Source organism: Myotis brandtii, unplaced genomic scaffold (assembly GCF_000412655.1).
Source record: "Myotis brandtii unplaced genomic scaffold, ASM41265v1 scaffold703, whole genome shotgun sequence".
Classification (NCBI taxonomy): Eukaryota; Metazoa; Chordata; class Mammalia; order Chiroptera; family Vespertilionidae; genus Myotis; species Myotis brandtii.
The window spans coordinates 874,718-890,195 of NW_005370760.1; the positions used below are offsets into that span (position 1 = coordinate 874,718).

Genomic DNA, 15,478 nt, shown 5'->3' on the forward strand with positions numbered 1-15,478 from the left:
GAAAGAGAATTAAAACTTTATTGTGGGGAGCCGCTACAGTGTTTTGGACAGGTTCAAGCCTTGGACTGAGGAGAGGGCACAGTCCTCTCATTGCTATGTGCAAGTCCCAGCTTGGAGGGCAGGGCCCTCCCAGCACAATTATAGCCAACAGCTGTAGTTGTAAGCTTGAACCTATGGTCGGAACACGTGGCCCCACATGCCTGAGTGATGTGGGCTTGATAGAGTTCAGGTGCATGTAGTTGAGTAGGATTGAAACCCAGAAGAATGTTTGTAAACATCTTGGTCACGCCCTTACTTTGCCTGGTAGCATCTGCTATAAAATAAAGGCATGGCTGTGGGCGTGGTCGCTGTCTCTCAGAGAAGCAGCGTCCCACGGAGACCCGGCTTTCATTCTCTTGTCTGTCTTTTCTAAGCCTTTCAGCCGCCCCACTCAGGTTCACCCTGTGCTGACGCAGCACACTTTAGAAAGATCTGCCTCCATGCTCCCAGGGCGGGTTCCTGCCTCAAACTCCGCCCTTACAGGAAACAGCTCCGGGAAACAGCTTGGGGGAGGGCACAGCCGTTGCCAAGACAACCCCTGTAGGACTGACTTCCTTCTGCTAGGTCGCGGCTGTTCGTCTGTATGTGATGAACACCACCCATGGTTTTTATATAAGTATATGTTGAATTGATAAGGAGATCCTCTTTCACAGGACAATATTCTTTTTAAAAAATATATATTTTTATTTATTTCAGAGAGGAAGGGAGAGGGAGAGACAGATAGTAATATCAATGATGAGAGTGATTGATTGATCGGTTGCCTCCAGCATATCCCCTACTGGGGATCGAGCCCGCAACCTGGGCATGTGCCCTTGGCCAGAATCAAACCCAGGACCCTACAGTCCGAGGGCTGATGCTCAATCCATTGAGCCAAACCAGCTAGGGCAGTGATGGCGAACCTATGACATGCATGTCAGAGGTGACACGCGAACTCATTTTTTTGGTTGATTTTTCTGTTAAATGGCATTTAAATATATAAAATAAATATCAAAAATATAAATCTTTGTTTTACTATGGTTGCAAATATCAAAAAATTTCTATATGTGACACGGCACCAGAGTTAAGATAGGGTTTTTCAAAATGCTGACACGCCAAGCTCAAAAGGTTCGCCATCACTGAGCTAGGGCCACAGGACAATATTCTGAAAAGGCTCCTAAGTATTTGAAAATAACTTATATTCAGAACTGACTGAAATATATAGAGCTCATGGAGCCTTCCTCTTCCCTGGCACCCATCCAACTAAATTATTTAAAAAGAGAGCAGATACATATAGGGAGAAAGTCCAGCTTCAAGAGAGAGAGAGAGATAGAAACATCGATGAGAGAAAATCATCCATCAGCTGCCCCCTGAACTAGGGATCGAGCCCACAACCTGGGCATGTGCCCTGACCAGGAATTGAATTGTGACCTCCTTGTTCATAGGTCGACCCTCAACCACTGAGCCACACTGGCCAGGCCCTTTCAGATATTTTTAGGTATAAACAGCATTCTTTTAAGAAATGGTCAGTGAAATTCCATTGAGCATCATAAATACAATGAATTTGTACCTTCATTCAACTAACTACTTTTCTAATTTATCGTCAGAAGAAAATAGCTTTTCACGGAACATATATATATTTTTTTAAAGCTCAAGTCTACAAAACTGTAGCCTTTACCATTTTGACTGTATCAGGAGAATCCTGAAATATAAAATGTTAAGTTGGAAAGGACCTTAAAAGATACTGTATTGAAACAATTTGTGCTACAATATTAACCTCTACACCAAGTGTCTTAAATAACTAACTCAGCTAATAGCAACAACTATGAGGATTTCCTCTAAATACTGAGACTTGCCAGTCATGTTTAAAAATTAACATAATTAACTGAAAGTTTCAAAGGAATAACTAATCAAGCGAAATGTTTTTAAATGTCACTTAATAGACAAATCTAAGTATCTGAGAGTTAGGTATACTTGAACATAAAGATTATGACTCTACGTTTTAAACACTAGAGATTAGGTGGAATCAATAGCTATCTTTTTAAAAAATGTATTTTTTTAAATTTATTTCAGAGAGGAATGAAGAGGGAGGGAGATAGAAATATCAATGATGAGAGAGAATCATTGATCAGCTGCCTCCTGCATGCTCCCAACTGGGGATGGAGCCTGGAACACAGGCATGTGCCCCGACCGGGAACTGAACCATGACGCTCAACTACTGAGCCACACAGGCAGGCCTATCTTTTTTTCTTTTTTTTTTTTTTAATCACATAAACTAGCTAACTAGATTTTACAATGAAGAAAAAATAGCACATCATCAGAATAAGACAATACCAATAAATCAATGTAAATACCTTACAGGAATGTTACAGTAGCATCTAAACCATACTCTGAACATTTCCAAGTCATTCCCTAATATTTTAACAGTATCTAAGCAAAGGATCACTTAAGTGATGAATGATCCTATAAACCTGTCAGAACTATTGGAAAGAGTAACAACAACAAATCTTTAATTCGTTGACATAAGGTTCTAGGGCCTTACACAAAAAGATGGGTTACCATTTTTTTTTAAGAGTTCAACATAGATCTATCCTCCGTGTTTTAGCTCACTGACAGGCCACTATTAGAACAGGGTTAGCAGAAACGGGAGAATCAGTATTAAATGTCAACATTGCTGAAGCTGAGACACTCTGCTGTAACATCACTTATCGGGTTCATCCAGAGAATTATATTCTGTCCACATTTTAAAAACAAGATTTATCAAGACTTTCCAAAGATTTCAAGGGTCTCAAGATTCACCCCTTGCAATAAAAGGGTTTGTGAGAGATTTAACCATATCTACCTTCTTAAAAGAGAAGTACAATATGAAAAAGAAGAGATAATGCTTCCTGAACCTTCATGGTGGGACATGAATAAATTTTATGTTATCATACATTTGAGTGTGTATTTTCAGCTGATAATTAGTTTGATGTCATAGAAATAGTGCTTTGAGAAAGAACACCCATAGTAATGTAACTGCACTGTATATGAAGCACAAGGCCTAGTGTTAACCTAAATTTTAAAAGCCGAAATGAGACAAGCATTTATTTGGGGTCAAAGAATTGTAATTTGAGGAGCAGTTTTAGGCAGAAACTCAAATAGTGCCCTGATTACAGGGTGAAAGCAAGAGGGTTTTATGAGAAAAAGGAAAGGAATAATTATATGAAAAGAAAAAAAAATTCATATTAATACTGATAAGCTGAGTTACTATTGGCTACACACAATGGCTTGCTGATTCTATCTTCAGATAGAAAGTCCACAGTCATTACTCCTTATGATCAGACTGTCCTGCTGACTTTACGACTGTTTGTAAAACAGTGGTTTGGCCCAGTCAGTCCAAAATTTCAAGAAACACAAGGAGCAAGACAGTTCCTTTTGAATGGCTGCTTTGGCTCCATTTTAAAGTGGCCTCATTCCTGTCATTTTTCACACTAGCATATAGCAGGCACCCAAAATAATAAATGGATGCCTCATTTCCTCAAGACAGACTGTATTATAAACAATTTAAGCCACTTATGGATCTAGAAGAGTTAAATTAAGTATGGTTTCAAATTCTGATAATAGAACTTAATTTTTAATGTCAATTATTAGTTTTTGGACTAGTAAAAATCTGAGGTGACAGTAGTTACTTCCAAGGATAAGAACCACAAAATAGGTAGATAACAAAGACCCTTGCTTTCTTTTTTTTCATACTTGTTTATTTTTTTTAAGCCTCCCCCCCCCCCCCCCCCCCCTGTTCCCCATAGTTCCAACGAAAACTTATTGCTTTCACGCTGTGAACGCTGGTATATCAAGAATTTCTTACTCTCATCATTTTATTTTTGGGTTAAGTCATTATAGAATTAGATGTGAAAAGCAAAAGCTAACAGACACACAAGCTGGCTCTAAGGACACCACATTTCTTCTGATAAGTCTCGTACTTTTGCCTTTTATTTTTCTATAACAAAGGTACTCTTAACTATGGCATTATCAAATGACAGAGGACCTTCCCATTTCAAATGTTACCTCTCATTTGACAATAAACAAGATTTCCCAAAGCTTCAGGATACTGAAAATAGGCTTTGCTTGTACATATGTGTATTCAAAAGATTTTAGAAAATGTTTTAGGTTACAAAATATTCAAGAATAGTATAATATGTTTTCAGTAAACACTCATTGAGATAAATAATAGGAAAAACTAAGATGAAATGAACTGAATGAATTCAGTCTGATCTTTTGTTTAGCTCATTTAAACAAACCTTAAAGAAATTTTCTAGCAAGAATTTTGTACCACCTATTTCCCCTGCCCACTCATCTCAAACCTTTTTTTTTTTTTTAATTTAGTCTGGAGTATTTCCAAACAAATTCCAGACATCATATCTGACTAATAATTTTTAAATAAAATGTTTGGCCCATAACAAGCCCATTAGTAACCAATAAAAATAAAATACCTTTGTATTTCCCACTAATTTTACTTTGGGAACCTAAGCTTTATTAATGCTTTCTTAGACTGACACATGCAACTGAGACAAAAATGCTTATTCCTATGCCCACACTGTTGTGAGCAATGAAGAGTCCACATTGGTCTACGAATACTACTTGGGACTCAAGCAGAAGTAAAATTGTTCTTTTATTTTAGACTATATGCATACTTATTTTCCCCTTTTAAGTAATCCTTAATAACATTATAGTTTCATAAAATATCTAAATTGAAATAAAAACGAATAACTAGATTATATATTCAATTATATTCTACTCCAATGTCCATTATTAATTTGTTCAAGCCTGTTAGTATGTTATCTATCTGCTCATAGTAGTGGTGGGTAGAGGTTAAGCTCTGCTGTTCTAGTTGCTCTGGGAGATACCTACCTTCCCCCACCCCAAATCTTAGGTGAGCTATACCACATAATTAAGTGGGGCACTCTATATGCACCAGTTGAATGTTGGACATACTGATCTTTCATTAAGAAAGAAACTGTCTAGGTAAAGTGTAATTCATTAATTTACTAAGTTATTTTTCTACTACATTAGTTCTAGTGGTTACACAAATGTTTTTATATATAGCCTTATACAGGCATGGTATTAGTTTCAAATCAGTATTAACCCAAGTATGATTTCCTCATCTCCAATTTACCATTTATCACAGTTACCAAGATGCTATCATATCAACTAATCCAGGCAATAAATTATTTTAAAATTCCTATTATACAAAACCATATTTTAAAAATCTGCTATTTCTACTATTCAATGCCACTGAGGACTTCTCCCCTAAAACTATTAATATCGTTGTACGAAATATATTACTTATAGCATGAAAATTCAAGAATTTTGATGTTAAAAAAGTTTAATTAAAAGATATTTTAAAGCCTTGTAAAATCAATAAAAGACAAAAAGAAAGATAAATAAGGGTAGAAAACAAGAAAAAAAGTTCATGAACAAATGAGGAAAGAGAATTTATTTAAAATTTCATCTGACTGCCCTAACCGGTTTAGCTCAGTGGATAGAGCGTCGGCCTGCGGGCTGAAGGGTTCAGGGTTCAATTCCAGCCAAGGGCACATGCCCCGGTTGCAGGCTCGATCCCCAATAGGGGGTGTGCAGAAGGCAGCCAATCAATGATTCTCTCTCAACACTGATGTTTCTCTCTCTCTCTCCCTCTCTGAAATCAATAAAAATATATTAATTTTAAAGAAAGAAAATCAAAAGAAGATAAATTTAAAAAAATAAAATAAAATTCATCTGACCTCTTTTTACTTGATGCTAACATATTTTTAATCATAAACCTGTATGAATGAGTTAATTCAAATACATAAATATGTAAATGTTTAATTATATTTTAAAACCATCTTTATTCCAAATTACAATTAAATTTTCATTTAATTAACTTTAAATAGAACAACAGACTTTTTTTCCAGTGAATTCTAAGCTTTAAATTCAAAATGTGAGTACAAAACAGACTGTGTAAGTACTCCTACCTTAAAAGCAGAAGAAACACTAAAACAGCCTCAAGCTAAAACAAGAATAGCAACACCAAGGTTAAAAAAAACCAGATTTACATTAAGTAGATACCTTCTATGTTTGCTTTGACAATTACCTTGGTAGAATGTAAGCAGTCACTACTTACAGTAAATAAATGCAACTGCATATACTTTAGAATATGTAAGCCTATCATGTGCAAATTCTTATTATGAAGAATTGGAATTGTGTTTACTCATATGAATCGCCTAAGAATTCTGAATTCTTTAGCAATCCACACAGTTCATTTATATCTTCTTCATAATGGTGGATTTTGGATTGACCCACTTACCTTTAGTGTATAAGAATTCCAGTAAAATGAGTTAATAGAAACTCATTCTAACAAAGTCCCTAGTAAAATAAAGTAGAAGCAAGCAGAGACAAGGGACATTTGGAAAAATAATATTTGAAGTCTTGGGTGATAGTTCTTATTTGTTAAGAGGTCAGGCTGGGTATAGTAGAATGAGGGATAAAAAACAAGTCTTTAGAGAAAATTTAATGAAGTACACTTCAAACACTTTAATCTCTATAGTTGCTTTAACTATGCATTTGTGAATTCTCTCTCATTTAATTCATGTCTTACACAGGAAGTAAATTCTTTGCTAATTCTAAACCTCTGAACCACCATCTTTAAAAATATTCTCCTGAGACAAAATAGATTTTCTTTGACCAGAATGATTTAATTGGCTTACAACAAACCTATAGCCAAGATCTGTATGTTCAGTAAAGATATTGAAGTGTAGCTCATTTTCTTGGTGTTACAATAATGAATCCTTGCCCATTTTAAGTTATTTTTCTTACCCCCAGTGTAGAAAAATTAAGACTATTCTAACTTTCACTTCTTAGTTTTTGTTATTAAAAATCAAGTTGAAGTAACAAGGCCAGCTTCTGTCAAATATTTAACATTCAACTATTTAAAATGTAACAACTTAGCCCTGGCTGGTGTTGCTCGATGGTTAGATCATAGCCCCACACATCAAAGGGTCTCGGGTTCAATTCTAGGTCAAGGACATGTACTTCGGTTGCAGGTTCAATCCCCAGCTCGGTCAGGGCACCCGTGGGAGGCAACCAATGAATGTGTCTCTCTCACATCAAAGTTCTCTCTCCCTCTCTATATCTCTCTTACTCCCTCTCCCTCCCACTCTTCCATTCTCTCTAAAAATCAATGGAAAAAATATCCTCAGATGAGGATTAACAAAAAATAAAATAAAAATAAACATAAAAATGTAACAACTTGCGTATGGGGAAACCTGAATACACTTACTTTTAAAAAAAATATTTTTATTGATTTGAGAAAGAGAGAAAGGGAGAGGGAGAGACAGAAATATCGATGAGAGAGAAACATTAATTGGCTGTCTCTCGCTACTGGGGATCAAGCCTGCAACCTTGGCATATGCCCTGACTAGGAACCAAACCAGCGACCTCTTGGTTCATGGGTCAAAGCTCAACCACTGAGCAACACTGGCCGGGCAATACTTATTTTTATTTCTTCAATTTTGACACACAAAGTTATTTACTTCTTTTTGTTTTTAACTTTAATTTTATATTATACCAGATTAAAAATACTATTAACATAATAATCTTTGAAAAAAGAAGCAAAGTTTTGGGAAAAGTCATCCATGGATAAAAGTTAAAGAAAAAATTAATTTTTATAATAAAAGGTTATGAAAGGGTTTCAAAAACAGGTACATGAAAATACATAGAAAAATCTCCAGAAATTCTAGTAAAATGAACTTCACTAGTCTAAAACCAGATTGTTTCTATTTCTAGATATTTAGGCACAACATTAAAGCATTAATATCTATTAAGTTATTCCTAGTAAGAAATACAATGAAAGAAAACAGATCTTGTGCATGTGTAAATATAAATTATCCGCCAATTAAAATAAATGTCTTATAAAAAGTTGAAATGTTAATATTCACTCTTCAAATGAAAGAATTATCAACAGAAATAAGTGTTACTAAATGTTTACACAATTCATTTTTAACATAGGCAATACCATTTTTTGTGAATCAATAAATGCCAATTTTTACATGGGACAACACACATAGAACCAGCACAAACTTTTCATTAAAATAATTGCCAGGACCAATACTGTATGTGTCCAAATTAAGAAACCTAAATAAGTCTCAAACAGATTGTCAAACTGCAGCGGGAAGGCCGGGGAGGGTTGGGGGGCAGGAGGGAGGGGGGTAAGAGATCAACCGAAGGACTTGTATGCATGCATATAAGCATAACCAATGGACATAAGACACTAGGGGGTAGGGGAGGCCAGGGGATTGTCAAGGGGAGGCCAGAGGATTGTCAAGGGCAGGGGAAAAAAAAAGGACACATATGCAATACTCTTTGTAATACTTTAAGCAATAAAAAAAAAAAAGAAACCTAAATAAGAGATAGTCCAGGACCTCTAATGTGGCAAATAGATAAATGCCTAACTTCTAAACACTGGACTTTCAATTTTTCAACCAGAGCTCCTGACTGCACCCCTGCTTGCCCCCAACTCACAGCGGTGTTTAAAGCTGAGCCCTCTTCTCCAAACTGCACTAAGAGCACAAGAAGTAAAGGCTTCAGGGAATGTGAATGAGACATCGCCACAGCTAGCTTACATTTCTCTGTGACATGTCAAAAGTAGCATATTTCTTTTCCCTACTTTTACCTGTTATCTCCTTGTGTCCTCACGCTAACTCCAGAGTTTGCTAATTTACTATTATTCCCACTTCAAAGACTAAAAACCTGAGATGGGAAAAACAAAGTTTGTTTTGATACAGTTGGCAAATGACAGGAACAGGATGCCTTCACATCATCTCTAGCTTCAACATTTTCTCAACCCAATGTTTTCATGATTTCAAAATTATAGCTAATAATCTAAGCAAATTAACCCACTGCTCATCCCTGTCCATATCACCTTGTAAAGAGATCACTGCTTTTATCAATTCCTAAGCGGCATTAGGATATGCCAGATGATGTTCAAAATTATATGTTCAAGATGGCATCTTAGATAATTCCTCAAATTTTAAGATGTCCCCTGAGCATTATTTAATCAGTAATTTCCAACCTTTTCCCTGTTATAACACAAATAGAAAATGATAATATGTGTACAGCTAACCAGTCAGGAGGTCCCAGGAGGTCCATGCAAGCCCTGCACAGCCACTCTGGGGATGGTGGGCACTGTATGCTGCACAATGCCAAGGCACACACCTGGCAAACTCTGATTTTCAGTTCTAAAACTCCCACCATATGTCACACAAAGGCATATAAATCTGAGAAGTAATAAAGAGAAATGACAGTGAAAACCTCAAGGTCCAACTCTTACAGACAGCAGGAAGTTTTCCTTTCCTAACACAGACTTAGGACATGTCCACTCAGCATCCTGTAGGGCAGCGGTTCTCAACCTGTGGGTCGCGACCCCTTAGGGGGTCGAACGACCCTTTCACAGGGGTCGCCTAAGACCATCGGAAAACACATATATAATTACATATTGTTTTTGTGATTAATCACTATGCTTTAATTATGTTAAATTTGTAACAATGAAAATACATCCTGCATATCAGATATTTACATTACGATTCATAACAGTAGCAAAATTACAGTTATGAAGTAGCAACAAAAATAATTTTATGGTTAGGGGTCACCACAACATGGGGAACTGTATTAAAGGGTCGCGGCATTAGGAAGGTTGAGAACTACTGCTGTAGGGACTGTGGACAAATTATACCCCGATTCTGCCAGGTGTTATGTAGGAGCTACCCACAGAATCAGAATTACCAAAGGAGAGTTTAATGCTGCAAATCTACCACCACTGTAAGAAAAATCCTAAAAAACTAATGACTCTATAAGGTTTTCCCAAAGACTAAAGGAGATTATAGCTTGTTTTAAGAGACAAGTCTTAAATTAAGACTTGAGACTTTCTAGGTATTACTACTTTAAAAAATATTTTAATTGATTTTTTTTAGGGAAAGAGGAAGGGAGAGGGAGAGAGAGATTAAAAACATCAATGATGATGGACATTATGCATGCCCCCAACTGCAGCCATGTGCCCTTGACTGGAATCAAACCCTGGACCCTTCAGTCTGCAGGCCAACGCTCTATCCACTGAGCCAAACCAGCTAGGGCTAGGTATTATTACTTTTTAAAGGAAAACAGAAAACATATATAAAATCTTAACACTGTTTTTGGACAAACACAAGTATTTAATATCACACATATTCCAGTACCTAAGCAGCTTTGGTGGGTTTCTTTGCTCTTTTTCAGTCCTTTTTCTATCGTGTTTCCCTACACGCTTTTTCCTTCCTAGAGCTCCATTTTTACTAAAGTATTTTTATGTATCAAATGGTCTTGATTGGGGGGGGTGGGGGGTGGGGAACCTAGTGCTTTAATTTGAGCAAAAAGCACAGAATGAATAGCCCATTAAAATGCACAAGACTAAATGTGAATTTATCTGTTTATTTAGAGCTTTTGGTGCTTAAAATTTCAAATAAAATGATCTAATTGCTGTAGTTTTAAAAAATTAAACATTTTTCCATTCTCATCTGGGAAAAACTGCAGCACAAATCAACACAGTAGACTAGTGAAAACAGAATTACATTTAAAAACATAATTTAGAAAACATATGTCCTTTTTTAAATTGGTAAGTAGAAAATGTAATTGTTGATAGTAAAAGCCAACAAGAATGAAATACAGACATTTGTATCTTATTATGTTTGCATGCATCATAAAGGCAACAAAAAACAGTTAAGTTTTAAATTTTTACTACACATTAATATAAACATATAAATAAGAAAAAAACTCCCTTTATTTTAAACTCAAAATTTTCTTCTATATTCAGTAAAAACAAAATTTTACCAAAAGTATATGACAGTTGTCAATACAAATCTCTCACTTCTTTAAGATATACTTTTCATTCTGATACACAGTTTAGGTATTATGATGCATTTTTAAAATGGAACAATTTAATGTCAAAACCCAGGTTGCTTCAATGTAACAAGAGAAGATTTAAAAGCTAGCACTATCGTATCGAATTGCAGCATACATACTGTATTGCCCCGTGCTAGTTTGATATATGCTAGTCGGTACTGCCATGGTAGCGATGTTAGGTGGTGTTCCTTCTCCCTCTGATTTTTCTTCTTCAATCTTGGGAACACCAGGCACATCAGAGGAAAGTTCATTCAGTATTTTTCTAAAACATAATTTAACAATACAAATAATTAAGATACAGTAATGAGACTTAGAAAATCTATAGTGGAAGAATTGGTTTGATGTATAATTAATTACTCTCCCTTTTTAAAAAAAAAGTATCATTACAGTGGAAACTTAACTTACCGATAAGAGGGTCTTCGTGAAAGGATTTCTCTGCGTTTATGAGAATCAATTACACCTTCTGATTCTGTAGACTCATCTGTCTCTGTGATTGTTGCTACCTATAATACAAGAGTTTCTGAAATGCATCATAAAAGATATGATCTCCTTTATTTTAAAAAGTGTGACTATGGCCCTGCTTGGGAAGCTCAGTTGGTTGGAGCATCATTCTGTGCGCCAAACGTCGTGGGTTCAATTCCCATCAGGGCACATACATACCTAGGTTGCAGGTTCAAGCTTCAGTCAGGGCTCATACAGGAGGCAACCAATTGACATGTTTCTCTCACATTGGTATGTCTCTGTCTCTCTCGAAAACATATCCTCCGATGAGAATTTAAAAAAAAAGTGTGACTAAGGGTCTCTGTGTGCAGTATTAAGTCAGGTACTCGGAAAGTGTCCAGCAAACAGAACACACTGAAACCGCACTAATGGAGCTTACACTTGGCTTAAGAAAGGAAGCACAGACACAAACATTTCAGTTATAGAACAAGTGTGTCTGGAAAGGAATGGTGAAGATAATAAATAAATATTACAGAAATGCAAATACGAGTGGTTAGAACGTCAAGTGAGGCTTCATAGGAAAGGCCTAAATATAATATACAGCAGACCCAACCCTGAAAGCACTCTCACATATCCAGCAGGGAGTGAGTGAGCCAGTAACAGAGGCAGAAAAAAGCATCTTGATTTCACTGCCCTCTTCACAACACCACAGCTGACTGGAGCTGGGTTTTCAAATCAGACATTAAATAGGTCCAAAGAAGAAAGAATATTTAAGCAGGTAAACAAGTCTGTTGGGGCTTGATAATGGTAGGTCTTGAAGGTCAAAATAAGGAATTTCTCCTTAAAGGAAAGATCAGAGTTTTGAGCATGATTTCATTTTTTTTTCAAGTCAATAAAATGATTATTAAACAAAGTCAGAGAACTAAAATAAAAAATCTCTCTACAACATGACTGCTCTCATTATATTCAGCCATTTCTCATTCAAGGCCTAAGATAATTCTGAGTTCACAAAACTCACTTTACTTAATATTACAATTACATGGGAATTTTATTTAGACAAAATCAAAAGAGCTTATTAAAATCTGAACAATACAAACAGGAATATATACTTCCCAAGGCATATAGGATGAGCATACATGTTCACCTACACATATGACCATGCATCCCTGGTCATGGACATCCCACAAATAAGCATACTCGCCAATGAATAGAATATATTAGAAAAAATGTTTCAATCAGATAATCATGTACCACCATCAAAAACTTATCACTTTACACTGGGCTTTCACACATCTCCCATATAATCATAAGACCCTCCTTATGTGAGCTGTTAATTTACCCATTTCAGAAAGTTGAAAACTGAAGTTCACACAGAGATTGAGTTGTCCATCGTTCAACAGGTAGGAATTTTAAGAAAAGATCCACCTCTACCTAAATCATCTATTTCACAAAATCCAAAAAACCTACTGAGTATAAAAGACAATACTTTCTTCCAATACCAGCCAGGTTAAAACTAAGAAATATCTGCACCCCAATAAAAGTCATAATACAAAAAGAAGAGTGGAAAGATTTTCTTGTTTTATTATTGGAGTCAGAAACTCTTGGAACAGGAGGATAAAAATAAAAGACAAGCCCTAGCCGGTTTGACTCAGTGGATAGAGCACTGGCCTGTAGACTGAAGGGTCCCAGGTTCGATTCTGGTCAAAGGCATATGCCCAGGTTGCGAGCTCAATCCCCAGTAGGGGGCATGTAGGAGGCAGCAGGTCAATGATTCCCTCTCATCATTGATGTTTCTATCTCTCCCTCTCCTTTCCTCTCTGAAATCAATAAAAATATATTCTAAAAAATAAAAAATTAAAGATAATACTGAGAATTATTAAAACACCTGGTGCTGCAAAGATAACTAAGCTTTTAATGAATGTGGATTTATTACTTCAAACATCATGTTGCAGCCTTCATCCTTATTTTGCAATAAACTGTATTCAAATATGCAGGGGAAAAACAAGACTAATTAAGTATGTGCTTCTATTTTTCCCTCAAAGAACTTTTGTCACCAATTAGGTTCAAATAAGTCTAGCATCTAAAGGTCAATTACAAACTGACCTAAAAAAAGAAGAGAAATAAATTCAGTACACAAGAAAAGTATCTATACTTAATAATTTATATTGATGATGCATTAAAAAAAAGTTTGTTTCAAGAAATGCTAAGGGCCCTAACCGGTTTGGCTCAGTGGAAGAGCGCCGGCCTGCGGACTGAAGGGTCCCAGGTTCGATTCTGGTCAAGGGCATGTACCTTGGTTGTGGGCACATCCCCAGTAGGGGGTGTGCAGGAGGCAGCCGATCAATGTTTCTCTCTCTTAGATGTTTCTTACTCTCTATCCCTCTCCCTTCCTCTTTGTAAAAAATCAATAAAGTATATTTTAAAAAATGCTAAGGATTTAAAAACAACCTTGAGCCTGGCTGGCATGGCTCAGTGGTTGAATGTTGACCTATGAACCAGGAGGTCACGGTTCAATTCCCGGTTAGGGCACATGCCCGAGGTCGTGGGCTTGATCCCCAGTGTAGGGTGTGCAGGAGGCAGCAAATAAATGATTCTATCTCATCACTGATGTTTCTATCTCTCTCTCCCTCTCATTTTCTCTCCAAAATCAATAAAAAATATTTTTTTAAAAAGGGGGAAAAAAAATAAAAACAATCTTGATAATAAGAAGTAATAAAATACATCTCCAGATCACAACCATAATAATAATCACATCTACAAAACCAAGGTTAAATCTGAAAGGAGTATATGATGAATAAACGTAAGGCCAAGAGACAATACATAATTGTTTTCTATGGATTATGTATATTGAATTAAAAATAATATACTACCTACTAATGTGATTATTCATGAAAATAGCATCAGTGCTATAATCTTTATATTAACATGTTTATCAGACATCTCCAAAGAATCCTCAAAATATTTTTAAGCACCTTTGGAGAGCTTTGCTAAATAAATCCGAGTTTGAGCAAAGAGTAACAATGTGAAGAATTATTTATCTGACATTATTCATTCTGCAAATTAAAAACTGACAACAAAATGGCAACTCTTAAGTCAAATCTATGGGTCTAGCAGAGTACAATGCACTTCACAGGTAAAAGAAAAATTCCTCCAATTCTCTAATAAAATGACTTGATCATAAAAGCTACCCAAGGAAAAGAGGATAAATTAGTAAAGAAAAAGAAAAAAAAAAGCTCAAGCTCAAGAAAGTCAAAGACAAATCACCCAGGAAGCTAACCTGAACAGCTTGTATCTGTGGTGACTGAATAACCGATGGCTGTGGTGTCTGAATTACGCCCTGGACATGTACAGTTTGGCCCGAAGGTAACTGTACTAGAGTTATAGCTGGGGAGCCTCTTCCGGTGCCTGATCCAGCTACAGAAACCTGCAAAAATGAGCATGATTGAGGATTAAGGCTGAACCTTTTTGTTGTTCTTTTTGCTTTTTTTTAAAAAAAGAAATATCATTACTATGATAACTGGACTATTTTTCCTGCTTCCAAGAAATAATAAGCAAGCCGGGGTACTTACCATTAGGAAGTGGTCACTGTCCTGGAACAGTCATTCTCTGATGTGATAGATAGTAAAGAACCCATGCTCCTCACTTTCGGTTCCCATGCTTCGGTGGCTAAGAATGTTCTAAGCACAAAGTTCTAAAGCAGTTAAACTACCTCACTACGACCTCAGGACTACTAACAGGCCAGAGTATAAATGACCCTCTCTAACTTCTTAAGAGAAACTGGAGACAGAACTTAAATATGGTGAATTGTTGTTTAATAAATGAAATGTTCGGTGTGGTGTTCTAGAATTATTCCAGATGCAAACTAATGCCTTTTCTCAATACTGATGTAAATAGCAAAGTTACCTTAATGCTCCCCCACAACACACACACACCATAATTACAAAAAAGGCACAGGCCAAAGAAATCCCAAGGTCTCTCATGCTCTTAGTGTTTCTGACCCATAAAAAGCTCATGCCTTGGAGCTTGTGTGACCCTCTCACACGTTTCCTCTCCCCTAGCTTGGGCATCCAGATAGAAA

At 36.2% G+C, this 15,478-nt stretch overlaps 1 protein-coding gene across 2 annotated transcripts in view; it reads right to left on the reverse strand.

The window, feature by feature from the left end:
• Nucleotides 1-15,165, reverse strand: part of CREM (cAMP responsive element modulator) — a 40,795-nt gene extending 25,630 nt beyond the window's left edge. Inside the window, exons 1-3 of one of the 2 annotated variants that reach the window (XM_014529993.1) lie at nucleotides 14,678-15,165; nucleotides 11,365-11,462; nucleotides 11,079-11,221 (exon numbers count right to left, since the gene is read on the reverse strand). In XM_014529993.1, coding sequence (XP_014385479.1) covers nucleotides 11,079-11,124 — 46 coding nt within the window. In that variant the 5' untranslated portion in view covers nucleotides 11,125-11,221; nucleotides 11,365-11,462; nucleotides 14,678-15,165. Of the gene's footprint in view, nucleotides 1-6,005; nucleotides 6,023-11,078; nucleotides 11,222-11,364; nucleotides 11,463-14,677 lie in introns of those variants that run through there. The other variant, XM_014529994.1, reaches the window with a different exon arrangement.
• Between the last annotated feature and the right edge of the window lie 313 nt (nucleotides 15,166-15,478).